This window comes from Petaurus breviceps, unplaced genomic scaffold (genome assembly GCF_028583685.1).
Source record: "Petaurus breviceps papuanus isolate PSGF00001 unplaced genomic scaffold, PetGlider_PUasm1.0 138, whole genome shotgun sequence".
NCBI classification, from domain to species: domain Eukaryota; kingdom Metazoa; phylum Chordata; class Mammalia; order Diprotodontia; family Petauridae; genus Petaurus; species Petaurus breviceps.
In genome coordinates this window covers 4,937,292-4,961,792 of record NW_027185694.1, presented here as the reverse complement: position 1 = coordinate 4,961,792, position 24,501 = coordinate 4,937,292, and the positions used below count along the sequence as shown (strand labels likewise).

The 24,501-nt window shown below is 37.9% G+C and overlaps 1 protein-coding gene across 10 annotated transcripts in view; it reads right to left on the bottom strand.

Moving 5' to 3' along the window:
• Positions 1 to 24,501, bottom strand: part of TLE1 (TLE family member 1, transcriptional corepressor) — a 115,485-nt gene that overhangs the window by 41,311 nt on the left and 49,673 nt on the right. For 7 of the 10 annotated variants that reach the window (XM_069105403.1, XM_069105418.1, XM_069105423.1 and 4 more), the window contains 4 exons: positions 17,355 to 17,559; positions 16,597 to 16,613; positions 3,627 to 3,743; positions 268 to 321 (listed from right to left, as the gene is read on the bottom strand). In XM_069105403.1, the coding sequence (XP_068961504.1) occupies positions 268 to 321; positions 3,627 to 3,743; positions 16,597 to 16,613; positions 17,355 to 17,559 (393 nt within the window). Of the gene's footprint in view, positions 1 to 267; positions 322 to 3,626; positions 3,744 to 12,324; positions 12,342 to 16,596; positions 16,614 to 17,354; positions 17,560 to 24,501 lie in introns of all 10 variants that reach the window. The other 3 variants (XM_069105456.1, XM_069105436.1, XM_069105465.1) reach the window with 3 other exon arrangements.

Below are 24,501 nucleotides of genomic sequence, written 5' to 3'. Positions count from 1 at the left end.
GGCTAGAAAAGAATAGTAATACTACAAACCAGAGTTAGTAAGTCAAAGGAACTGAGTTAGGTTTTTTTTTCCTTAATTAAAAACTAACAATCCTATAAAGTTTGGGTCAGGTTGTCATTGACTTATCCATGATGCGGCAATGAGCTTTTTTCTTACTGAGTAATAATGACAGAAAGTACCTTTGTTTAATTTATTTTGGGGACTTATCAAACACTTTTACTCAGATCTCAAGACATTTCTGATGACACAGATTGACAGAATAATTACCTCATTGGACACATCCACAACTAAGTTGTCATCGCTTTTATCACCATCACTGTCCTAAAAAATTATTTTAAAATAGTCCTAGTTAATAGAGTACCAAAGGTATTCAAATCCTATACTTTAATCTGCATTACCAGAGGTATATTACTGAAGTCACAATCTCCTTTTTATAAGCTAAAATATGTATATTCTGATATAATCAGGGCATTTTCCTTCTCCCTTTTTTAATTTTAAAAAGGACATCAATGGCTTTATTGGATATTATGTTAGTCCTAAAACATCAGTAGTTACATTCAGCCAACACTTATGAAGCATTTTACTACTACTGCACTAGATACTGGAGATAGAAAACATAAAAAGACAGTCTGTCTCCTTAAAGAGTTTGGAATCAAAATGGAGGTGGGAGAAGAAGAGAAAAATACAACAAAATTGAGCACAGCACAAGTAGAACTTGATGGGTCAAAGAAGTGTTCTGGGGAAGCTGAAGGAGAGAAATGCCTTTCAGAGGGAGGAAGCATTAGGGAAAGTTTCATGGAAGAGGAATCAGTATTCGAAGGAAGAGAAAAAGTAATAAAAGACATGGAAAAGGGAATGGGTTCCAGACTTGTAAGCAGGACTGTATGAAGGAAAGGGGAGTGCAGAACAGGGTCAGGAAGTAAGAGTTAAGGATATAATTTGGCTTAAACACAGAATATAGGAAAGAGTGGAGTGAGTGAGGCTGGAAAGGCAGAATGGAGTTAGATTAATAACAGAATTCAGTATCTTTCCTCCAAATCATCCCCCTCTTCCTCATTTCCCTATCAAGAGAAGCACCAGTTACAGTCAAGCACGCTTGTCACTTTGGTAGCATGTCCACATAGCCAGCCTGTTGTTATTTCTACCATTCCTCATTTCCTTTTCCTTCTCTCCAATAATCACTGTCTACTTCCAGCTCTCATCACCTTTCACCCACATTACCCTAATAACCTTCTATTGGACATCTCTGTCTAATTTCCTTCAAGAGTTGGCTCAAATCTTACCTTCTGCAGGCCTTCCCCCAACAGCTAGTACCTTCAGACTGCCTTCATCTACTCTGAATATACTTGGTGTGTAACCAATTATCTACGGAGTATTTCCTCCATTAGAACACAGAGCAAGGGTTATTTTTTTTTTTGCCTTTTCTCAGATCCCTAGGCCCTTAATATCCGGCACACAGTAAGTTTAATAAAAACTTGCTGAGTATCTGAGGAGGGTCCTAAAATACTAGACTAAGGAGTCGATATTTTATCCTATAGGAAACAGGGCAGCCATTTATAAATCAATCCTCCAGTAAGGGGCAAAGTCACCATACCAATAGTTCAAATTTTCTGCTTTACCAAAAAAGTAACCACAAGCCTAGTTTCTGATTGGAATGGACTTTATAAGCCAAGATAAGAAAAAGGTCCAACTGTTTAGGTTTCCCTTAAAGTTAATCTACATTGCTTAAGAAAAAAAAAATTGTACCCATTAGTTTTACTTTAAGATGTGACTTAGTTCTTCTGGAAGGTGGGCAACATACAGCAATGCTTTTATCAGCTATTCAACATTCATTTATAAAGCATCTACTATATGTATAAAAACACTGGACAAAACTAAAAGAAAAACAGTCCCTGGTCTCAAGGAGTTTACTCGCTACTAGGGAGACATGTAAGTCAACACAGTCAGTGCATGCAGAAAGCAATTTTGAGAGAAGAAAGAGCTGAGACAGTGAGAGGTGGCATACCTGAGTTACACTTTAAAGGAAGCAAGATTCTAAGAAGGAGCGGTGAGGAAGGTGTTCCTCACAGACCACCTGTGCTGAAGACAGGAACAGGGGACAACTAATAAACCATTGTGGGGGGCAACTCTTGGGTAGGGGAGTAATAAGAAATAAGACTGGAAAAGCAGGTAGGAGCTAGATGATATTAAATTTTGTATTATATCCTAGACAGTAGGGAAATAATCTCTCTGTGGGGCAATATGATTCACCATATTAGGGAACATGCCCAAGCTTCATTGTACAAGCCACAAATGACCAGAGTAATTAAAGGATCTCATACTTACAACTGGAAAGGCCCTCAGAGATGAACTAATTCAACTTCCTAATATTAAGCTGAGTTCATGAGGCGAAGGTTAAGAGACTTGCCTAAGGTCACATCTGTAGTAAATGCAAGAGTCTGGAATGAACTCCATTCCTTCTCTCTCCTTCACCAGAACTTTTCTCACTATCAAAGCAGCCCCGACATTCTATTGGCAACTGAGGCTTCAAAGCTATGGCTGTCCTTCGTAATAACAGATATGGTTTAGGGGAAATAATGGTAGGGCTAAGAATCAGGAGACCCCAAGAGCTTCCAACACCTCATCTATTCAACAAAGGAAGAACCAGGGATCTAGGACTACAAGGGACCTCAGCGTCACCTCCTCTGATCCCTTCATTTTAAGAGATGAAGAAACTGTGGCTCAGGGAGGTTCAGTAAAGTGATACAGGCAGTAAGTGGCAGAGCTAGGGATGGAAGAAATAAGCATTTTTACAGCACCTACTATGTGCCAGAAACTAAGTACTTTTTCAAAAACATCTCACGCAGCTGATCCTCACAACAATCCAGCAAGGCTGGCACTATTCTCCCCATTTTACAGTTGAGGAAACAGATTCAAAGAGAAGCTATGTGACTTGCCCAGGGTCATATAGCAGCTAGTAACTGTCTGAGGCTGAATTTGAATTCAGGTCTTCTTGACTCCAGGCCTAAAAGCCCTCTCTCCAGGGTCAGAATTAGGTAAAATTAGAGGTGTCAGACTCATTAGCATTCAGCAAATTTCTGGAGTGTGGCCAAAGCCAATTAAAATGTAACTGGGAAATGTTTAACAAGATAAACAAAAATACAACAAAGATAATGGTAATTTGCAGTTTTGTAAATCAATATGCCACCCACAGGGATACATTTCTATTTGAATTTGACACCACTGGGCTGGATAATTTCAAAAATCCCTTCTATTTCGAATGGTCTGTAATATCACTGAACCATAACCGTCAGGAGGTTTAGTCCTTTACCCAACTCCATTACTATTCCAAAATGATCTAAATGGACCAGTTTAAGGCTAATGTTTTTTTTTTTTAAACCAAATGAAAATGCTGGTGTTTTGTTTTTTTTTTTCCTGACACTCTATTTCAGTGTTGGCCCTCATATACCATTAAACCTAAAGGTTGATAAAAGCGCAGCAGCAGTTGAGACAGGTGGTACAATGATCAATTTCCCCTCCAGAGAGCTAGGTAAACAGGGAGTCTGACTAGCCCTCAGAGGCCCTCTCCTCCACATCTCCTTCACGTGGCACCAAACTGCCCAAATAAACAGGGATTATTTACTTACATAATGACTGGAGTCCTTATCATCCACCTTTCTTTTTTTGATGTCACTGGAATATTCGGGTCCATTTCTACGTTTATCTGTTCCTCTTAGACTATCTGGTACCAAGAGAGAATTACTCTGCCAAGACAAAAAAAAAAAAAAAAAGGTAATCGAAAATGTCTTCAAGATGTCTTTGTACTTTGTGAACTTCAAAATGGGACATGACAGATGCTTTGGAAATGTGCTACCTAACACAGTCTTTTATTCCATTTAATTCAAGTCATCATCAAAAGACCTTCAAAGCAAACATTTAAAGAAGCTCTTATATTTTAGAGAGCAAAGACTTTGGCTTTGCCCAAATCAATCAATTCAGTTGGTTGACTTTGCACCTTATCATTCAGCTTCCTATTCAACTCAATTCATGGTTAAAGAGAAAAAGCTCACAAATTTATTCATAAAAATACATTCTGGGGGTATATTTTCAGTAATTTCCTGCTTGGGGAGCAAAAAAGGATAAAAAAAAAAAAGGCAAATGAACTAAAATTTGGAAGACACAACCTTCCTAAGCATTTTGATGAACACAAGCACCGCCTGAAAAGTCTTCAAAAGGAGATAGGTGTGGTTAACAATTTAGCTTCCTAAAAGACAAACCATATTTTCCACCACGATAAACAAAGGAGCCCAGCTGAATTCCTTCCAATTTATTGCTGGAAGTAAGATTTGTCGTTTCCACCTGAACAAAACTGAACGACAACAACCACAAAAAGTGGTTCCGTCAAAGTGAATCTTAAATGAGGGGGCCAGCTTCCCTAGGACAAAAGACAAGAGCAAAGACTAATCTTTTCCACAAACTACACAGCCTCCTTTCTTTCGGATATGCTAAGGACAAACTGTTGACTCAAAGAAAACAGGCATTTTAGATATTTGGGGGTCACATGCCCTGATTCCATATGCCTTCAATCCCTACCTCCCCTCAGGCTAAAGCATTACAACATGTTACAATGAGTTCTTTTAAAGTGCAGGATTAGCATATGCAAGGGGGCAATTTGTTCAGTGATGTGTTCAGGCCATTAACAAAGCTGAAAGGGGGAGAGGGGGAGAGGGGGAGTGAGAGTAATGCAGTTCTTTCACAAAGCTACCCCCCACCCCCCTTCTAAAAGAGGGCCAGAGAATTAGGAGTAGGGAAATAAGGGGCCAACTCACATTTGCATTTCTTTCCTCTGCCTCTTCAAAAACAAACTTTAGATTATAACACTTTGTTTTCCAATAGGCAAATATTTTGTAATGCATTTAAAAAGCTGTGAGTATTCATTCCTTTTGTTGTGGTGGTTGAGTACAGTTGCCTCTCCTAAAACCCCATTTGCAGTTTGAAATACTGGAGTGGTTTGCTGTTCCCTTCTTCAACTCATTTTACAGATGAGGAAACTAAGGCAAACAGGGTCACATAGCTAAGTAAGAGTCCGAGGCCCCACCTGACCTCAGGAGATGGGTCTTACTCACTCTAGGCCAAACACTCTATCCACCCCAGCATCTTGGGCTTACCAGAACAGAAGGCAAAGCAGAGGAGGGAGGTGGGGGCACACAACATCTAGTTCGGTGGGCTCTGAATAACTCCCTCCTGAAAGACCAAAGGTGCCACCACAAGAGTTTTACAATCCTCTTAAAATTAACACTCAACCGCAAGAAGGAACAGGAGGAGGAGGAAGAAAAGAGGGACCCGGCAGGCCATCAGAATCCTCTCTGGCCTGCTTCAGGGGGCTGTATTTGAAAGCGGGCTCCAACCTCTTTTATTCAAGATCGCTCAAGCTAAACAAATGCCAAGGAGGCTTACATAAAAGCAGAGGGGAGAGGGGCCCAGTGCAATTCAGCATAAAGAAACTCCAAGGAACGTCTTCACCACAGTCTTTTGTAGCTGAAAGGTGGGCTTGTTGGATCAATGAACTAATTACCTTGATAAAATGTGAGCTGGAAAATAACTGGTTTGTTGGCCAGATCTCTACCCCAAGAGCTGGGGAAGGAGGAAAGATGGGAATAACCAAATGTTAGCTCATTATGCAAAGCTGCTTTCCAACAGGTTGCTTAGTTATTTGATGTCAATGCTTCTCTCCACTAGGTGATGGGGTACATCTGTGGGAAATCATTACTTTTACACTAGCAACATCATGCTTTTCCAAGATCCAGAATATAGGAACTTGGTTCTGAGTAATAAGAAGGCAGAGAAAAAAAAAAAGCCCAAATACTAGGTTTCCCAGTACAACAGGTCTTTGCTAACCCTCCCCCCCCCCCCCATACAAAAACTTAATGCTCATTTCTGAACAGCCTAAAACAGTTTGTTTTTTTAAATTAGAGCTGGGCTAATTAACCTGCCTGACCGTCTGCAAATTGTCCACTTTCAACTATGGGCTTTAAAGGATCACAACCACAAAATCTCACTGTAAGTCAAATGAATGTAGAGTTAATAGGCCTCGGGGTCTTAATACTGTGCCTAACACAGTAAGTGTCTAATAAGTGTTATAGACTTGATTTAGGGTCTTGAGAGACTTGAAATTCCTGGGCTGAGGATTCATGGTCAGGAGTACTTGAATTCACAGCACGATGGTGTCTAATAAGTTTTGCCAGTAGAATCATGCTGAGAATAGCCCATATTCCTATGAATATCCCATCTCAAAGTAACAGAAAGGAAACAAGGGATTATTCTTTCACTCCTCTGTATTTCCTTAACTTTTTTCTGATTTCCTTATTTCTGATGCAAGCAATTTAACTAGGAATGATGAAGGAACTTCTACTAAGTCACTACTGCCCTTGGAAATCAAAAGTGAGTAACAGATTATTCTACAAAATACTTGTGTATTTATTATTTTAAAGGAATGAGCGGTGAGGGAAGAAATCATAGACTCTGGAGTCAGAAGACCTGGGTTCAAATTCAGCCTTGGATACTTATTGTATTATCTGTGCTACCTACCTCAAAAGCAAGTCACATTTCATCTCTCTGGGTCTTATTTTCCTCACCTGCAAAACGAATTGGTTGGGCTCACCAGTCTCTGAGAACCCTCCCAGCTCTAAGACATATTATGCTATATTCTACTAATGAACACTAGATTCCTTGTACATGTATTAATGTGTCTTCTCCCCTCTTTCATGGTTTGGCTTCATCTGAATGACCATTTCTGTCATTTTGAGGCTTTTTACATGTAATTTCAAAAGAACCTAAAATCGAGTATTAAATATACTTTAAAAATTCCCCTGAAGTATTCTAGACATGGGATAAAAATAATTTAGCATTAATATTGTGTCAAAGTCTGCAAAGCACTTTTTATAAATGCTATTTCATTTTATCCTCATAATGGCCCTAGAATTATTATTATTTTTTTCATTTTCCAGGTAAGGAAGAGCAGACAGGCAGACAGGTTAAGTGACTTGCCTAGGGTCACACCAATGGGTGAAAGACTTCATTCCTAAATCTCTTTGTTCCCAGGCACCCCCACTTGTACTTATGGATGTGTAAAAGATGAAGAAATTATCTTTAAACGCAAAGCTATTAGGAGAGATCAAATATATAAAATTAAATAGTGCCTCACTTCAAACTTCATATTCTAATGTCTTTGTATTTAGGTAATTATGCTGTCACAGAGACGCTGCTTAAAATTTATGTAGGTCCTTTATATTTACTTTATACTTAATATTATAGACATCCATGGTCATTTTGGGAGTGTCACTAAATTCGATACATAGACCAATTAGTCATCTTCTCAAGTTGTACTTCATAGTCCCTCCAGATTTGTAAGAATTTGCTTTGATCATTCATTCATCTCAACATACCCAAACATACACACACAGAAATTAATATTCAAGAACCCCAAATGATAAAAGACTCCTCTTACAAACCATTCTAGCTCCATTTGGTGCTCAACCTTCCAAAGGCCATACTAGATGTCGATGTTTTAAAAATTAAATCTGAAGGTGGCGCAGTGAACACTGGCCCTGGAATCAGAAGGACCAGAGTTCAAATCTGTCCTCAGACACAACACAAAACTAGATGTGTTACCTTGTAACACAAGTCACTTAACCCCAATTGCCCTCCCTTGCCCCCTCGAAAAAGCAAAAAAGAAGAATTTTTAAAAAGACAAATATTAAAAATTAAATTTTAGTTGAACTCATGAACTGTAGGCCATTAATGAGATTAGATGCTTTAGGAAGCTAAAAATATTAACTTTTTTTACAGAAACAGATTTACAGCTAAAAAGTGCCCTTTGAGATCTAAAAATAATAATTTCTAGTATTTATATATTTAAGTTTGTAAAGCACTTTACCTATATTATCTCACTTGAGCCTCCTAACAACCCTCTGAAATAGTTATTATCATCATCAATGGCTTGCTCTAAATATCAGAGCTAGAGGCAGGATTCAAAGTTAGGCTTTCCTGACCCAAAGACCAGAATTGTATGCACTGTGGCACCTATGTGCCCTAGCCCCTCATTTAACAGATGGGGGAAACTGAGGACTAAGAGAAGTGAACTGATTTGTTGAAGGTCATACAAGAAGTAGCAGGCCTAGGATTTGAACCCAGGTTCTCCAAGTTCAGATCCATTACATTTCCTCTATTACTTTATTTCGCAAAATAAATCAATTTTGCTATCAAATAAATCTATTATATGTTTCTGGCCCTTGAGCAATTTGAGCATTTTTGATTCCTACAAACCTGTAAGTTATAATAAATAGCACATACTGAGCTATACAGATCCTTTGACCCAGAGATAACACTACTAGACCTAAAAAAGACCAAGGGAAGAGGAAAAAGATACATATGTAAAAAAATATTGAGTAGTTCTTTTTATCATGCCAAAGAACTGGAAACCAAGTGGGTGCCCCATCAATTGGAGAGACTATGGTATATGAATGTCATTTTCTGTAAGAAATGAGAGAGATGTTTTTGGAGAAACTTAGGAAGACTTGGATGAACTGATGAAATGTAGTGAGCAAAATCAGAACAATTTATATGAGAACATCAATATTATGAAAATAGAAAGATTTTGAAATATTTAAGAATTCTGAGCAATTGGGATAACCAACCAAAACAGGGAAAGGCAAAGACAAAGAAAGCTCACTGCCTCAAAGAGAGGTGATGGACAAAATCTACAAAATGAGACATATTTTTGGACAAGGCCAACGTGGGAATTTCTCTCTCGATTATCCATATTTCTCATGAGGGTTTCTTCTCTACCCCCTCCTCTGCCCTCCCTTTTTCTTTTTGCCAGAGAGGGAGAAGGGAATGTACAATGAAGAGAAAATAAGTGCTTGTTAATTGAAAGAAAAATTCAATTAAAAAAGATATGAGGGAGGGAATTAAACCCAAAACTAACACACTTCTGTCACAAAACATTGCTTGGTACCACAGCTGGAAACAGATTATTGGGTTGAATAAATATTAAGTGTGCCCCAGAATGGCATGGCTTATTTGTATTCACGCACATCCACACCACATGCAAAATGTTAGAAAGAACAATGGTGTAAATATGAGCTTTTCCCATCCATGAGAAGAGCTAACTGTTAAGTAAACGTGAAATTGCCTGAGCTCATAAAGCTGGGAGTTTTCTTATTTGTGGGCCTGTAGCTTATGAAGCATTTCAGTCATAGAGAAGGCAAAAAAAACCAAGGACACTATGGGACTCGTGAAAGTGGTCGATTTGTGACAGCATATAAACAGATGTGGGGGACTTGGGAGGGGGCAAAGCAACCTCCTTACTAATGCTAATAGCAGTGATGTGATGGATCTGAAGGGGAATATGCCAGTTAGAAAATGGCAGAGTGTGAATAAGTGCATGTTTAAAATATCTTCAATGGGCTAATGTACCATACATTACAGAGCACTCTCAAAGCCATTTGGGCAATGTAATTTTAAGGAGACGTGTACCAGGTCCCCTCCCTCCCTTCCCTGAATGTGCTGCGGTATCCAGCTCACCAATTAGGAAAAGGTTTTAATGTACTGAGTTGAAGGGTTCGATAGATTCTCTAGTTATGTAATGGAGGAAAAGGTCTAGAGGTAATAGGAAATAATCATTCTACTTAAGTCATGTAGCTTTAATTGAGTAACCTAACAATGTCAAGGAGCTAAGTTGGAAGGAGCCTTAAGTTAAAGAACAATAAACCTGGTTATCCTTTCAGTCTCACAGACATCCTGGGGACTATACCTGCCTGACTGAAGCACAAAGTGGAAAAATACCTCTGTCACTCAGTGGTTTGCAGCCTGTACATCAGATTCCCATCAGCCAGCTCCAAATGACTGCAAGGGGCCTGTCTGTCCGGAAATCAATGGGTTTCAAGTGGAATCATAGACAATTATATATGTGCTCTGTTGACTGACTTGATTTCACCGAAAATATATGCATTTCCATCTTTCTAATGATAAACACGACTGATTGAGGAAAATACCCAATGACAAAAAGCTACTTTTGATTCAGTTTTTAAAAAGTGTATTTTATTTGTTTATTTGAGTAAAACTACTATAAAAAATGCTTTGCTGTTAAAAGGGGTCCACATATTCAGAACAGTTGGAAACCTCCGTCCTAGATGATACATCAAAATAGCTGATCCTTACATCTTATTCTTTTTTTTTTGTCAAGGCAATCGGGGTTAAGTGACTTGCCCAGAGTCACAGTTAGTAAGTGGCCATCTTATTCCTTGTATTTTGCTTTTCTCCCACAACATTAATACTTGTTCACATGGGCTAATATGCTCTTGTAAATAACTCCAAAAAAAAAAGTTAATAAACCATTATGTCCTGAGACCTCAAAGCAAATTTTCTACCAACCAAATCCAAACCATGAAACCATCAGTGGCAAACATAAAAGAAAAACTCACTCATGGATACACCGAGAGCTGGGCAGGTTTCCTTAATGTGAAGATAACAGACATCACTCAAATGGATTTTTTTTTAACTGCCATGCTGATTACCCTTGGGGACTTTCTCCAACCACAAGGAAAGTATCTATGTCAGAGGTACGGATTGGGAGCTCATGATACTCATTTATCCTGTTCTACTCAGGCAGTAGGAACTTAATTTGCTAGCACACACTACACATCAACAATTAACTTTACACTGAACATTATAACAATTAGGTGACAGTGCACCTCATCACATCTGTGTGCCTTCTTTATCTACACCTGGCACCAATTAAATAATTGCCAAGAGCTATATTTTTTTTTTCCCAGCGCAGTTGGCCATTCATAGATTTTGTTGTACATTTAAAGACTACTTGATTGACTTTCTAATCCATTAAGGCTGAATCCTCACTTATCAGCAGATAGGGCAAAAGAGCAAATCTGTTCATTTAGCAGCTCCCATCACACCTCTCAGCCTTAGCTACACAATGGATTGGGCCCAAAAGATGTATGTCTATTTAAAAGATTTAAACTCAAAAAATGAGCAAGTATCAGTGTGTTCTTATCCAGTATACAACACTGCCAGAGTACATTCCAAATTCATATGGTTCTCTTAAACAGGGGGATGCACAGAAATTAATACATCTATGAAATGAGAAGACAAAGAAACAAAATTTTATATTGGCTACAAGCGATCTTAAGTCAACTGTCTTTCTGTGCCTTTATCAACACCTTTCTCCTGTCCCGGGCTATGTCCTTGCTTCCCCAAAATGACCCACCACATGGCACCTTGTTTAATAGTAAGCAATCATATGATTTTAAAACCTTATTTGTTTGTAGCATTTTGCCAAAAACCGATACTGTCCTTCTCCTGGTCATCCAGTAAAGCATGAGTTTGTGGTTGTTTTATAGTTTTAGTTGTGTTCAAATGTTCGTGACCCCATGTGGGGTTTTCTTGGTGAAGATATCGGACTGGTCTGCCATTTCCTTTTCCAGCTCATTTTACAGATGAAGAAACTGAGGCAAACAAGGTTAAATGACTTGCCCAGGGTCACACAGCTAGTATCTGAGGTTGGGTTTAAACTCAGGTCTTCTTAACTCCAGGCCCAGCACTCTATCCCAAGCATAATATCAGCAGACTAAAATCAGACTTATTCCAACACAGGAAAAAACTGTCTAAATCTCTACGGTAAGAATTAGAGTGACCCCTACGGTTTTCATGGACAATTCACTAAACTTCCCAATCCCTTATTTTCCTCACCCACAAGATGGAAAAAAATTCCACTGCCATGACCATGGAGCAGAAGCTATGAAATCCGGGCAGACTCAATAACTGACAGATTCAGTAGAAAAAGGGCCCTGAGTTTGAGGCTACAGACCCGAGTTCAAATCCTGGACCTACAACTTACTATTTGTATGACCCTGATCAAGTTAACCTCTCTTGGCCTCAGTTTCCTCATTCCCATAAAGTTGGGGCTGGGATTAAGGGGGAAGCATAGTATGGCACAGGATGCAGAGAACTGGTTGAAAGTCAGGAGGAACAGGGATCAAGTTCCCTGAAATCCATCATTAATCTAAAACTTAACTCTTTTGGGACATTAGTTAGTAATTAAAGAAACTACTTCTTCATATATAATAAATAACCTAATTTATAGGATATGCTGCCCTTAATTAGAACTAAAGTTTTCATAAAATGCCACCTTCTGCCTCTGAGTATGCACATGCATACAGGGGGGTTCCAAAAGTCTTACTGCACTGACTTTTGGGACTTCCTATACATACACGTATCCCCCCCCCCCAATGTACCCAACACACTAAATAAAGGAGCTTTTAATTCTACTTGAATGCTAGCCTTCTCTATTAGAAACATGGGGGCTAATAATAGAACCAACCTTTCACAGGGGTGTTGTGAGGACCATGTAAGATAGTATTTGTAAAAGCCTTTAGCACTGTGGATAGCATGTATTAGGCTCAACTAATGAATGCTTGTTCCCTTCCTCTTCAGACATTAAGCTTAAAGTGTTTTCCATCATGATTTTTTAAAAAAGAAAAATTAATTTCAAAATATCTTGCCTTCATGTCTTCTTTTCTGTTGATTCCTCGGTATAGGTAAGACTGCAAGTGCTAAGTATCTCTTCCTCCTTTTGCACCCTCTGGCAAATGTATCAGAGCTAAGTTCCCGAAAGGGAGAGATCAGTGGCATATTTTTTTGCCTTTTTTTTTTTTTGGAGGGGAGAAGGCAGGGCAATTGGGGTTAAGTGATTTTCCCAAGGTCACACGGTTAAGTGATAAGAGTCTGAGGCTGGATTTGAACTCAGGTCCTCCTGACTCCAGGGCCACTACTCTATTCACTGTACCACCTAGCTGCCCCCAAGACCAGTGGCATATTACAAGGGTAGGGTTATAGAAGCAAAAAATCACTCATGTAAATACATAACATACACAACACACTCATACATTTCAGGGACATAGTTGCCTCAAAGGGTTTATACTTCTAAAAAGTGGGCTACATGACAAAGACTGTATGAAGAGTTTTGTTGAATGGATTAGATACCAATACTAATGGCAGACTGTAAAAATACCCATAAATGATCACTGTGGATTTAAAACACAGAGGATCTTAAGTCCCCAAAATACGGCTTCTCTCTAGGCTAGCCATGGATACTGAAAAATGATATTACACAAACAAGAAGGAAAAAACAGATTATCATCTTTGACAAGACAGCTCTTCACACTATTAATTTAGAAGCTATAGAATACTGACTTTGAAATATGAAGTAAACATGTTACAAATACTTCAAGGTTGATATAACTATCTTCCACTGTGGGAAATTTCAGGTTATACTTAATATTAAATTTTCTTTTATTCAAAGAGCAAAAATTCTTTTATGATATAAAGAATTCCCCTTTTGTCCCCATAAAAGGTAAATAATTAAAAATATAAATCCAACACTTATTTAAAATGCCCACTATGCATGTGCTAGAAAAGGAAAATTAAATCACATTTTCCTTAGTGGTTAATAAATTCATGATAGGCATATCTTCTAAAAAGTTCCAAGAAAGATCAACCAGGTCAAAGTATAAACATAAAATGACTAAACTTAAAAAAAAAATAAGCATGGTATACTGGAAAGAATTCTGACCAACTTTAACAGGAGAACCAATTTTTAGTACCAGATATGCCACTAACTAACTAATCTGGAAATAGGCCCTAGATATACTTGTTACAATCTTAATCTGAAAACACTAAAACAACCTGAGATACAGAAAATGAAGTATTTAGAAAATGCAATGGAAAGACCAATGAGCAAGGATTTGATTTTTTTTTTTTGTATTAGCTTATTGAATGGTTTGTGCGATGTCTCTGTATTTTCATTTTGTAACACCAGGGAGTTCATTCAATGATGTCTAAAAACTAGTAACAGATTTTGGCTAAAAACAATGTAAAGCATGATTTTCACCTTCTTTAGGGGTAGTACTCTTCCCTCCTCAGCCTCTAAAATCTATCCTGCTGAAATTTCTCAACTTTATAATACATAAACCAGAGGTAACTAGCAAAATAAAATATATACTAATCTGGGAAATCTAAAAGAATCCCACCCACCATTAGAAATGTGTAAAAAGTTTCTTAGTTATGCCATTGACATGACAAAAACAACAAAAAAAAACCCATTTTTAAAAAAATCACAAGTAATTGTTCCTATTCATATGTCCAAAACCACACATATGTAGGATATCAACCAATTATAGACACTTGCTAGGTAGGAGATATAAGATATTACTTTTGGATACTTCTTCATTATCTCAATTTTCTCCTGGAGTTTGATCTCATTGGTGTATGATGCAAATTGTAACCTATCCATGCCTTCCCACACCATGCAACATTTGTCCGTTTTCATTCACTAGCTCACCACAGGGATCCAACCAATGTGATATGGGCCTTCTTATTTAAGTCTTACATAATTATTTAACTTTTAAAAAATAATTATACTTACTATGTATATATGTACAGTGTGGTAGAATACTAGGCCTGGAGTTAGAAGATCTGAGTTCAAATCAGACACTTACTAGCTATTTAACCTCTGTCTGTCTCAGTGTCTCCCCCATCTGTAAGAATGGTGAAAATAACAGCACCAACCTTCCCAGGGTTGTTGTGAAGATCACATAAAATACTAATTATAAAGCGCTTAGCAGAGAGCCTAGCATTTTTAAGTGTTATATGTTACATTAGCTATTATCATGCATACATATATACACATATGAACCCACATACACACACATATACGTACACTTACATGTTTCTTTATAATCGGGGACGAGCACTTAGTCAAACAACCTCTTATATGCTGTTAATATTATCTAGTTCAATGGCGGTATCCACCTTTGACATTTCAGGGAAGATATTCTTAATTCATGGTCCAGGAACACTTTTCAAAAACACTTTGATAACTGCATTTCACTATAATTGGCTCCCTTTGTATACAATGTATTTTATTTGCATTTAAGAATATTATTCTCAGAGGGGGCTAGGTGGTGCAGTGAGTAGAGTGCTGGCCCTGGAGCCAGGAGAACCTGAGTTCGGATCCTGCCTCTGACACTTAACACACACACAAAAAGCTAGTCGTGTGACCGTGGGCAAGTTACTTAACCCCAAAAGTTACTTGCCCTCCAAAAAGCAAAAAATAAAAAAAAAAATATGTATTTTCAGAGGAGGTCTGTAGACTTCACTGACCTGCCCAAAGGTTCTTTGATTAAAAAAAAAACTGAATAACTCTTGTTCTAAAGAAAAAGCAGGAATAAGGAAAATGCTAACAATTTATGGAAACATTTTGGGATGATGAAATGTACACATCCTGAGAGTAAATACTAAAAGTTCCATTCCCTTCATCATCTGACACTATGCACATTGTTCCCTAACTGTGACGTTTCTCTGCATATTCTCTGACAGGAATTAAAAAAAAAAAACTCAACAGGGGCTCACCAAAATCAGTCTCCTTAGCAACAATTCAACAACAACAAAAAATTTTTTTCACAAAGACTTTCAACAGTAATTATTGTTAACCTCTAGCCTTATGTGTGTGTGTGGGGGGGAGAATTAGGTTTTTTATTTGTCTAAAGTATTTAGTTGCTCTCTTTCCTAAAGCTCCAAAGATCTTTGATAAGAAAATAGCAAAAATGTTACATGGAACATCTTATTTTATTCTATACAATAATTATCACATACGAGATGCTCACAACTCTTCAATCTTCTTAAGCCTCAGAAGTAGAGGTGGGGTTGAATGGGAAAGAGGCCAAAAGAAAAGAGAAATCACAATGGCAGGCAGTGCTAGCTAGCTCCTGCTCTCAGTCTGTTTTTACTATTCTAGTCTCTAAGGCCTACTTCTTGTCAAACAGTGGCAACCAGAAAGGAGATGCGTAGGAGCTGTGGAGAATGCAAAATGGACCCAGGTTAAATGAAACCCATATGCACATAGCATCTTCACCTAAACTGTCTTGCTTTCTTAGGATTTAACTCAGATACTGATGTTAATGTAATTTTATTTAAACTGAAGTTCATGCCCCAAAGGCAAACACTCAAGGGAAATTATGGCACATGGGTGAACTGAGTAGCTAAGACATATTCATAAGGGCATAATCAATCACTCAGTAAGAGGTAACATTTGCTCACCAAGAACTCTGATTTCTCACCTGGAGATTTCCCTTAAAAGGAGCTTGTACAACCTCTTAAAGGCAACCCAAACCCCATGTACAGCTGAAAGTTTATTAATGATATGGGTATGAGAAAAATATACTCTAAGGCAATTCAACAACTACAACAAGCAATTGCCTGTACTTTGCCACTACTGACAAAGCTTTTAAACAAAATAATCCTGTCTTCTAGCCTAAATACAAAAACACTGGAGACCTCAGAAAGGAAACCAAAACTTTCACTTAAAAAAATAAAACCACAACAATAAGAACAAAAAACAAAACCCCAAAACTAAAATGAACATAACAAAGCTGTGTGTGTGTATGTGTGTGTATGTGTGTGTTGGGAAGGAGAAAGAGAAGTAAAGTCTGGGCAAGTGTTGGAAAAATGGAATATTTTTATGTTAGGAGTTTTAGTACTTACTGTGCCCGGTTCTCTGTCTGATCCCGTGGTTACCAAGAAACGCACAGACATGCCCGTTCAGACACAGAGGCAAGAACAGAAATAAAAAAAAGGGGGGAAAAATTAGAACACAAGCCCCGAACAGTTTTAAAAATGGCTTTTATTTATATAAGTCATTGCACATTCCTAATACAGTGATTTCCTGAAAATTACAGTATTTTGTAAACATAAGATTTACAGTTTAACCATACACAAAGCCTATTTTTTAAAATTTCATGACAGAATAAATTACTTTTCTTCAAAAATTAGTCAAGTGCAATTTTGCCCAATATTTAATGCATACTAGAATTAAAGCCTATGAAACTAAGTAGTAACAGATGCAATTATCTAACCTTTCATTTGAACACATTCACTTTAAAATTTAACTTTCATTTCACCCCATTTCACAACATTACTTTCTTTGAAAATCACCCAATTAAGCAGTTAACAGTTTTCCATAATATGGTGCAGGCCACTGACATTACATTAAGCAGTTGCCAAGATGTCAAAAAAAAAAAAAAGCCCCACAATCTATAGAGTGGGAGAAAGCCTACAAATCCCCCAAATTTCAAACACTGAAACTTCAGTTTTTCAGTGGTAAAAAGGTTTTCGACAGTTGTTTTTCTCTCATTTTATATAAACTTGGGATTTCTTTAGGAGATGGACACAACTTTGCAGCATTGTATGAATATTCATTTGACAAAGAATCAGGTCCTAATCAGGCTTGCCATGCCTCTCACCTCTGTGGTGGTCTGCATCGTGATGCTTCTTGTCATCTTTTATTGCCAAGTGAGACTGCCCACTCAATGCACTAGAGAGGGCCAGGAGGCCAGCACTGCTTCCGAGGGGTGGAATCCCAGGAGGCTGCAGTCCGGATGGGTGAGGTGTTAGAGGCACTGGAGGTCCATGGCCGTGAGACAGATGCTGAGCCTGCAACTGCTGCTGCTGTGGGCAGGTGGTAGTTGGTCATTCCCAGAAGAAAACAGAACCGTGAAATGAAGGCATGAGGAAAAAAGGAATGAGAGGAATAAGAGAGAGAGAGAGAGAAGACAAAGGGGAAGGAAGAGGGAGAAAAAGGGTCAAAACATGGTTAACTCTTTGGATTCAAGGATCATGCTTCACACATTATTTTTTCCATACCACTATTCCTAGATCTCCAGATGCTAGGTGGTGCAGTGGGCAGAAGCACTGGGCCTAGAGCCAGAAAGTCCTGAGTTCAAATCCGGCCTCAGACAATTACTAGCTGTGTGACCCTGGGCAAGTCACTTAACTACTGTTTGCCTCAGTTTCCTCATCTGTAAAATGTGGACAATAACAGGACTTACCTCCCAGGGCTGTTTTGAGAATAGCATGAGACAGTCAGCACACTGCCTGCCACACAGTAAGCACTCGGTAAACGGTGACTATTATGATGATTCACCCTCAAAGAGTCTGTTACTTTTAATAGGCCTAATGAGGTGATTTAAATGGATAGAATCAGTGGCAAAGTTTCTAGGGCCTCCATTTATGAATCTGTTTAATCTCTAATCTCCTTTCAACCACACACCCTTGGCATTAATCTAACAACACAGCAGCAAAAAGAGCCAAACTGATTTTTCTCACTTGTCAAAAGGAAGAAGGAAACCAGAGGCAGAGCAGTTGCTTTCTTATTGGAAGGACCGTCACGTGGAAGAGGGGGATTAAGCTTACTCTGCTCAGCTCCAGAGGTCAGAAGCAGGACCAGCTATTCGAAATTGCAGATATGGGCTCAAAATAAATCAGAATAACTGAAAAATGAGAACCACCCAGCAACAGAACAGCCTCTCCCTTGTGAACTCAAGTAATGTTTACTTGAAGTAAACAAGTAGAGAGAAAAACTGGGTGATTCTTTTCAGAAGCTTTGTAGAGAAGAAGGCTTCCAGGCAGGGGAGGGATGGAATGACTTCCATGGTCCCTTGCAGCTTGAGACTGATTCTGTGATTATCAACTCCCCAGGGAACCAAGCACACATTCTGGGGAAATTTCACCATATCGATGATCAATCCAGGTAATTTACCCTAGAATCAATGACTGATAAAGATAGAAGGACAGTGACTATCTGGTCCACCTCCCTCATTTACAGATGAATACACTGAGGCTCAGTGACAAGCCCAAAGACACCCAGCTAGTGAGCAGCAGGGCCCAGACAAGAATTCTCTTCTCTCTACTCAGGACTCCCCCCACCCTTCATTCAACCCACTTTGCTTCTCTCACTAACACAACACTGCAACCACCACCACCCCCTCCTTCTCACCCCGCTATAAATTTGCCCACATTTAAAAAGGTATTCTTTTCTCTCAAATTACAGTTAATAGCTTACTGTGTGCAATGAAAAATACTCAAGAAAAGGCAATGCAACATAAATTTAGCCATATTTCAGCTGCCAGGTATAAAACTAGGTTTAGAAGAAAGAGTAAAAATGATTAAAGCTTAATTTCTAAGGTGCCCTGTCAGATCCCAAAATTAAGGCTCTGATTTGTGGCAACTTCCCTCGGCCTCAACTGCTTATTTTATTGATGGCCCGCCTAGACTGTTCCTACTGCATTAAATCATGGCCGTTCTTCAGTAAGGGCCTCAAGCACTACCTTCTCACTGATTTCTAAATAGAACAATAAATACCGTCTTCAAATCTCTCTACCTTCAGAGTATAAGGTAAAATCGCGTGTTTTATCATCAGAAATCAGGAAAATATTTGTACAGAATTTTTAAAACCTTGTCAAGTTTCCCCCCCTCCCCCTCTCATCATCTGAAAAACAGCCCATAACAGGGGAAAGGGGACTGACCAGCTTCCACACAATTCTCCCCTACCCCTGAAACGAAACCATTCCTAATGGGAAGAAAAATGGGGACAAGGACAGACCAGAGACGACAAGAAGAGTCTTCTTGAAAAGTGTATCTAAACGAGGCATTTACCATTTTAAGATCACAGTAACAATTATTTTATGCATATAATCACCTTCCTGTCGTTTCAAAGACACTAATTCCTGCTCTGTCACCTGTTAAGGGGCTCAGCAACAGCAAGACATAAAACTGAAGAAGTTGGCAGCAGCCTCATGGTCTGCTAGGCATGCTCATTAGCACTTAATTAAAAACTAGACACCTGCCATAAGAAATGTGCTCAGAGAAGGATGAGTAAAAGGTCTGTCCTGGCACCAATTACTATCATTACTTGGAGACTAAGAGCTATGTCCGGTGGGGGGGATGGGGGAGAAGAGGGGAGGTACAGGGGTGGGGAGGGGAAGGAGAACCCAATGATGCATACACAAGCAACTGCAGTGGATAATTAACCATAGTGCTGATTGGGGTGGGGGAGGGGAGGGCAACGTGAAAGTTCAGCTCAAGTGGATACTGCTTCCCTCACCAAAAGGCCTTCCAAAAAAGCATTAAGGGTTTTTAGCTCGATGCCAGGTCCAGCAGGCATTTGTTTTTGATTCATTATTGTTAGGAATGGAGATGTAGACTTTCTCGCCCCACTAAATTTTAGAAATATTAAATCCAAGGCATACAATGTAAATTGATTTAAAATAACTATGATTAGAGGGGGGTGGTTGGACCCAACACATCAATTAAACAAGATTTTATTAAGCACCTACTATGTGCTAGGCACTGGTGATAACAAAGACTATTATATAGAAAGAACAAATAAATTAGCTAATTGAATTGTCAATAGCTCTTAATTTCTATCCTGTTCTACCTTCCCCCAATTGTGATCCCAAATCTGAGCTTCAATATTCAGCATGGTCAGCCTTTTCTGAGCAAAAAGCTCATAAATGTAGTGCTGTCCATAGTAGCCACAGAGCAGCTCACAATCATGTATCATTCATTTAAATTAAACATTTAATGAGACAACTTAAGTACAAGGTCCATGGGGTGGGGAATAAAAAAAAAACAGACAAGAGAAAAAGGTCCTGCCCTCAAAGACTGTGCATTAAAGTAGGAGAGAGATTATAAAGCAAAGAACTATAACGTAGGGATGGATGTTTTACGCACGATAGAACATGGAGTGAAGTGAGGAGAGATTATTTTCTCCTAGGCAGATCAAAGAGTAACTTTATGGGGAAGTAACATTTCAGTGAGTCTGTAAGTGGAAGACAGATTCATAGGTGGCACAGTGGATAGACCCACCAGGTCTGGGGTTAGGAAGACTCATGTTCTTGAGTTCAAATCTAGCCTTAGACACATACTAGCTGTGCGACCCCAGGCAAGTCACTTACCCATGTTTGCCTCAGTTCCTCATCTGTAAAATGAGCTGGAGAAGGAAATGGCCAAACATTCCAGTGTCTTTGCCAAGAAGACTCCAAATGGGGTCACAAAGTGCTGAACACAACCAAAAATGACAGAACAGCAATAATGACAACAAAGTGAGTGGAAGATAGAAAACAATGCTAGGCTGTCATTGAGGAAAAAATAAAGGGAGTATAGAAGAAAGAAGAAAGGGAGAGGGAAGGATGTGTACCAGAAATAGCAACTAATCCAAATTTTTATATAGGGAGCTCCATACAAGTTGGCATGTAATTTAATTAGGCAACTAATCCAGAGCACCTAGGATGAAATTCGAAGAAGAATCAGCAGAAGAGAAGTGTTCTGCAACAAAGTACTTTCTCCAAAGACAGTTAAGTCACCCTATTGATCAATCAATAAACATTATATTTAGACTACATTACAATATCCAACATGCTGAATGAAATGATAGAAATGGCACTGAAGACAGCAAAGATTGGAAACAATTGTACCAGACCATATACAGAGGTCATCCATACTGTGGATACAATATCATTTTGAGAGTGAAAGGGTCCAATTCTTAAGACATGTGAAAAAGGACAGAAAAGATCATGAATAATTGTTTTGGTCAAATCAAACCTCAGGAGACTCAAGAAAGGTTTTGTATAAGAGGTGTTGCTTCACCATGAAGGAAGTCAACATTTAGGGAAGAGAGATCTAAGAAGTCAGAGAATTCCAGGCAAAGGGCTATGGATAGGCCAGATGTGGTAGATGAAGGGTCACATTCAGGGGACAGCTGTGGTCCCAGTTTAGCTGGAATACAAAGGAGAACAGTATATGAAACCTGAAGGATAATGATAATGGAGCTCCACTAAGTTCTTCAAATAAACATAATTAAATTACTTTTTGTAATACTCGCTCACATGTATATATTGTTTTAAGTTTTGTAAAGCACTTCTCTCAGAATGACTTCATGAGTGATGTTATCATCTCAATTCTACAGATGAGAAAACTGGGAGTAAGAAGTTAAGGAATTTGCCCAAAGGCAGAGACGGTGTTTAAAACTTTCTACTCCATCATGCTACTAATCCTACGCAAAAGGGAGGCAAAATCGTTTGTTCTTTTCCGCTAAACTTTCCTAAGGAGATGCTACAGAAATAAAACAAAGTCTTGAAAGCAAAAAATAGATTTTAATGACTGATGGTTCAATGAAGAGTTAAAAAAAGGTCATAGAAAAACCCACATACCCTTTGAAAAAATCTTCTCTCCAGAGCTAATGAGTTTCTTCCTTCACAAAAAAGGCAAAAAGTATGTATACTATTCAAAATAAATGAGGGGCAGAAAATCAAGAGGAGCTATTTTAAAATATGATAAAATATGCACAGATCTAAAACCAACATTATTTGTAATAAAGAAATACCAGTAGGTTTTGCAAGAAATATGGAGTAAAGAAAGGATGCCTTTTCTTCAGTGTTATTTGACAGTTCTAGAAATGTTAGCAATAGTAATAAAATAAGAGAAAGAAATCAAAGATATAAATATAGTTGGAGAGGAGACAAAATTGTCCCCAAATGACAGTTTCCTTAGAAAACCTCAGAGAATAAGCAAAAGAAAATGAATTATAAATAGCTTTAGTAGAATAGCAAAATAGTACATAAACCCACAAAAATAAATGACATCTCTAAATAGCTATAACAAAATTCAGAAGAAAATAATAAAAAGGGAAGTTTCATACGAAACAACAAAAACCGCATGCTGTTTATATTTCAGCAATGGCACAGTCAAGACTTCTGCAAATGTGATCACAGAATACTATTTTAAAAATTAACTTGATTAGAGATGTTCTGTTCATATTTGGGTAGTTCCACTGACAAAATGATATTAACTAAATTTATCAATTCAGTGAGCTAATAATCAGTGAGCTTACATTCTGCTAGGCAAAATAACAACCAAAATCATTTGGAAAGAGAAAAAAGGCCCAAAATCTCAAAGAAAATAATAAAAAAATTAGGAATGAAGGTGAAACATTATTTCCACATCTCAAATCATACTATATGTCATCAAAACTATTTGGTTCTAGTTAAAAAAACAAAAAAGTAGAGAAGCAGAACAGACTAGAAGCGGATAGAGTATAAGCAACTGAACTTAGTAAGGTGGTGTTTAATAAACCCAAAGAAATGTATTACTTGAGAAGAATTCAATTTAACAGAAACTACTAAGAAAACTGGGAAGCAGTTTGGCACAAATTAGATTTAGATCAATGTCTTATACCTTATACAAGAATAAGCTCAAAATGGATGCTTGACCATAAGAAAAGTTACAAGAGAATGAGACAGGCATCTTATATTTATGGGATAGGGGAGAATGTGCAAACCAAACAAAGCAATTATATAAAATAAAAAAGTTAAATTCAATTACATGAAATTGAAAAGTTTTTGAAAAAAAACAAAATCAATAACAACTATACCAAGAAGGGAAGCAATCAAACAGGGAAAATATCTCTGATAACTTATACAGAAAACTAACAATAATATAAGTGAAGAGCTATTCCCCAATGATTAAAAGATATGAACAAATAGTTCTTAAAGGAAGAACTGCAGAATATTCTGCATGAATGGAATGTTCCAAATGTTCCAATTCACTAATAACAAATACAAATCAAAATAACTATGAGGTTTCACCTCACACACCCCAGATAACTGTCAAATATAGTAAAAGATGTATATACTTAATGTTGCAATTATGGAAAGACACTAAGAAATTGTTGATTCTTAAGGAGCTATACATTGGTACAATCATCCTGGGGGAGAAAAAGCGGGATTATGCTAAGAAAAGGACCAAAATGTCCATCTTTGGACATCTGACCCAGAGATACCCCCACTAGAAACCTAATACAAGAATATGAAAGATAAAAAGAAGCTATTCATAGCATCACTTTTTTGTGGTATCAAAAAACAAGAAATGAAATAGGTACCCATTTGAGTGAGGAACAATTAAAGAAAATGATGTATATAAATGTAATGAACTATTACTGTGTCATAATAAACAATATGTGGACCATCCAGAAGCATGAGAAGAATTCTCTAAACTAATGAAGAATGAAGTAGAATCAGGAAAACCATATGTATAATGATTCCAAGACCATGAATGTTAAAACAAGACAAGGAAGGAGCTAGCTGGTACAACAGACAGAGCATCAGAGAACCAGAAGTTGGGAAGACGGAAACCCAAATCTGGCCTCAGATGCCTACTAGCTATGTGATCCTGGACAAGTCACTTAACTCTGTCTGTCTCTATTTCTTCATCTGTAAAATGAGCTGCAGAAGGAAATGGCAAACCACCACATTATCTTTGCCTAGAAAACCCCAAATGGGGTCACAGAGAGTCAGACATGACTGAAACTACTGAACAGCAAAAACAAGGAATGCAAAAGACACTGAACTAAATGCTTAAGTCACCTTTCAATTCTAAATCTATGGTATCAATTAAAATTTTTAAAATGAGAGATTTTGTAAATAATGATCCCAATCTTATAGTGCTTCTAACTAGAGGGTTAGGTTTGAATTACATCACTTCAGCAAGTCTTGAGGCTTTGAAATCCATAGGCCTTTGATTTCTAGAAAAAATCTAGCACTTATTATTAAAAGA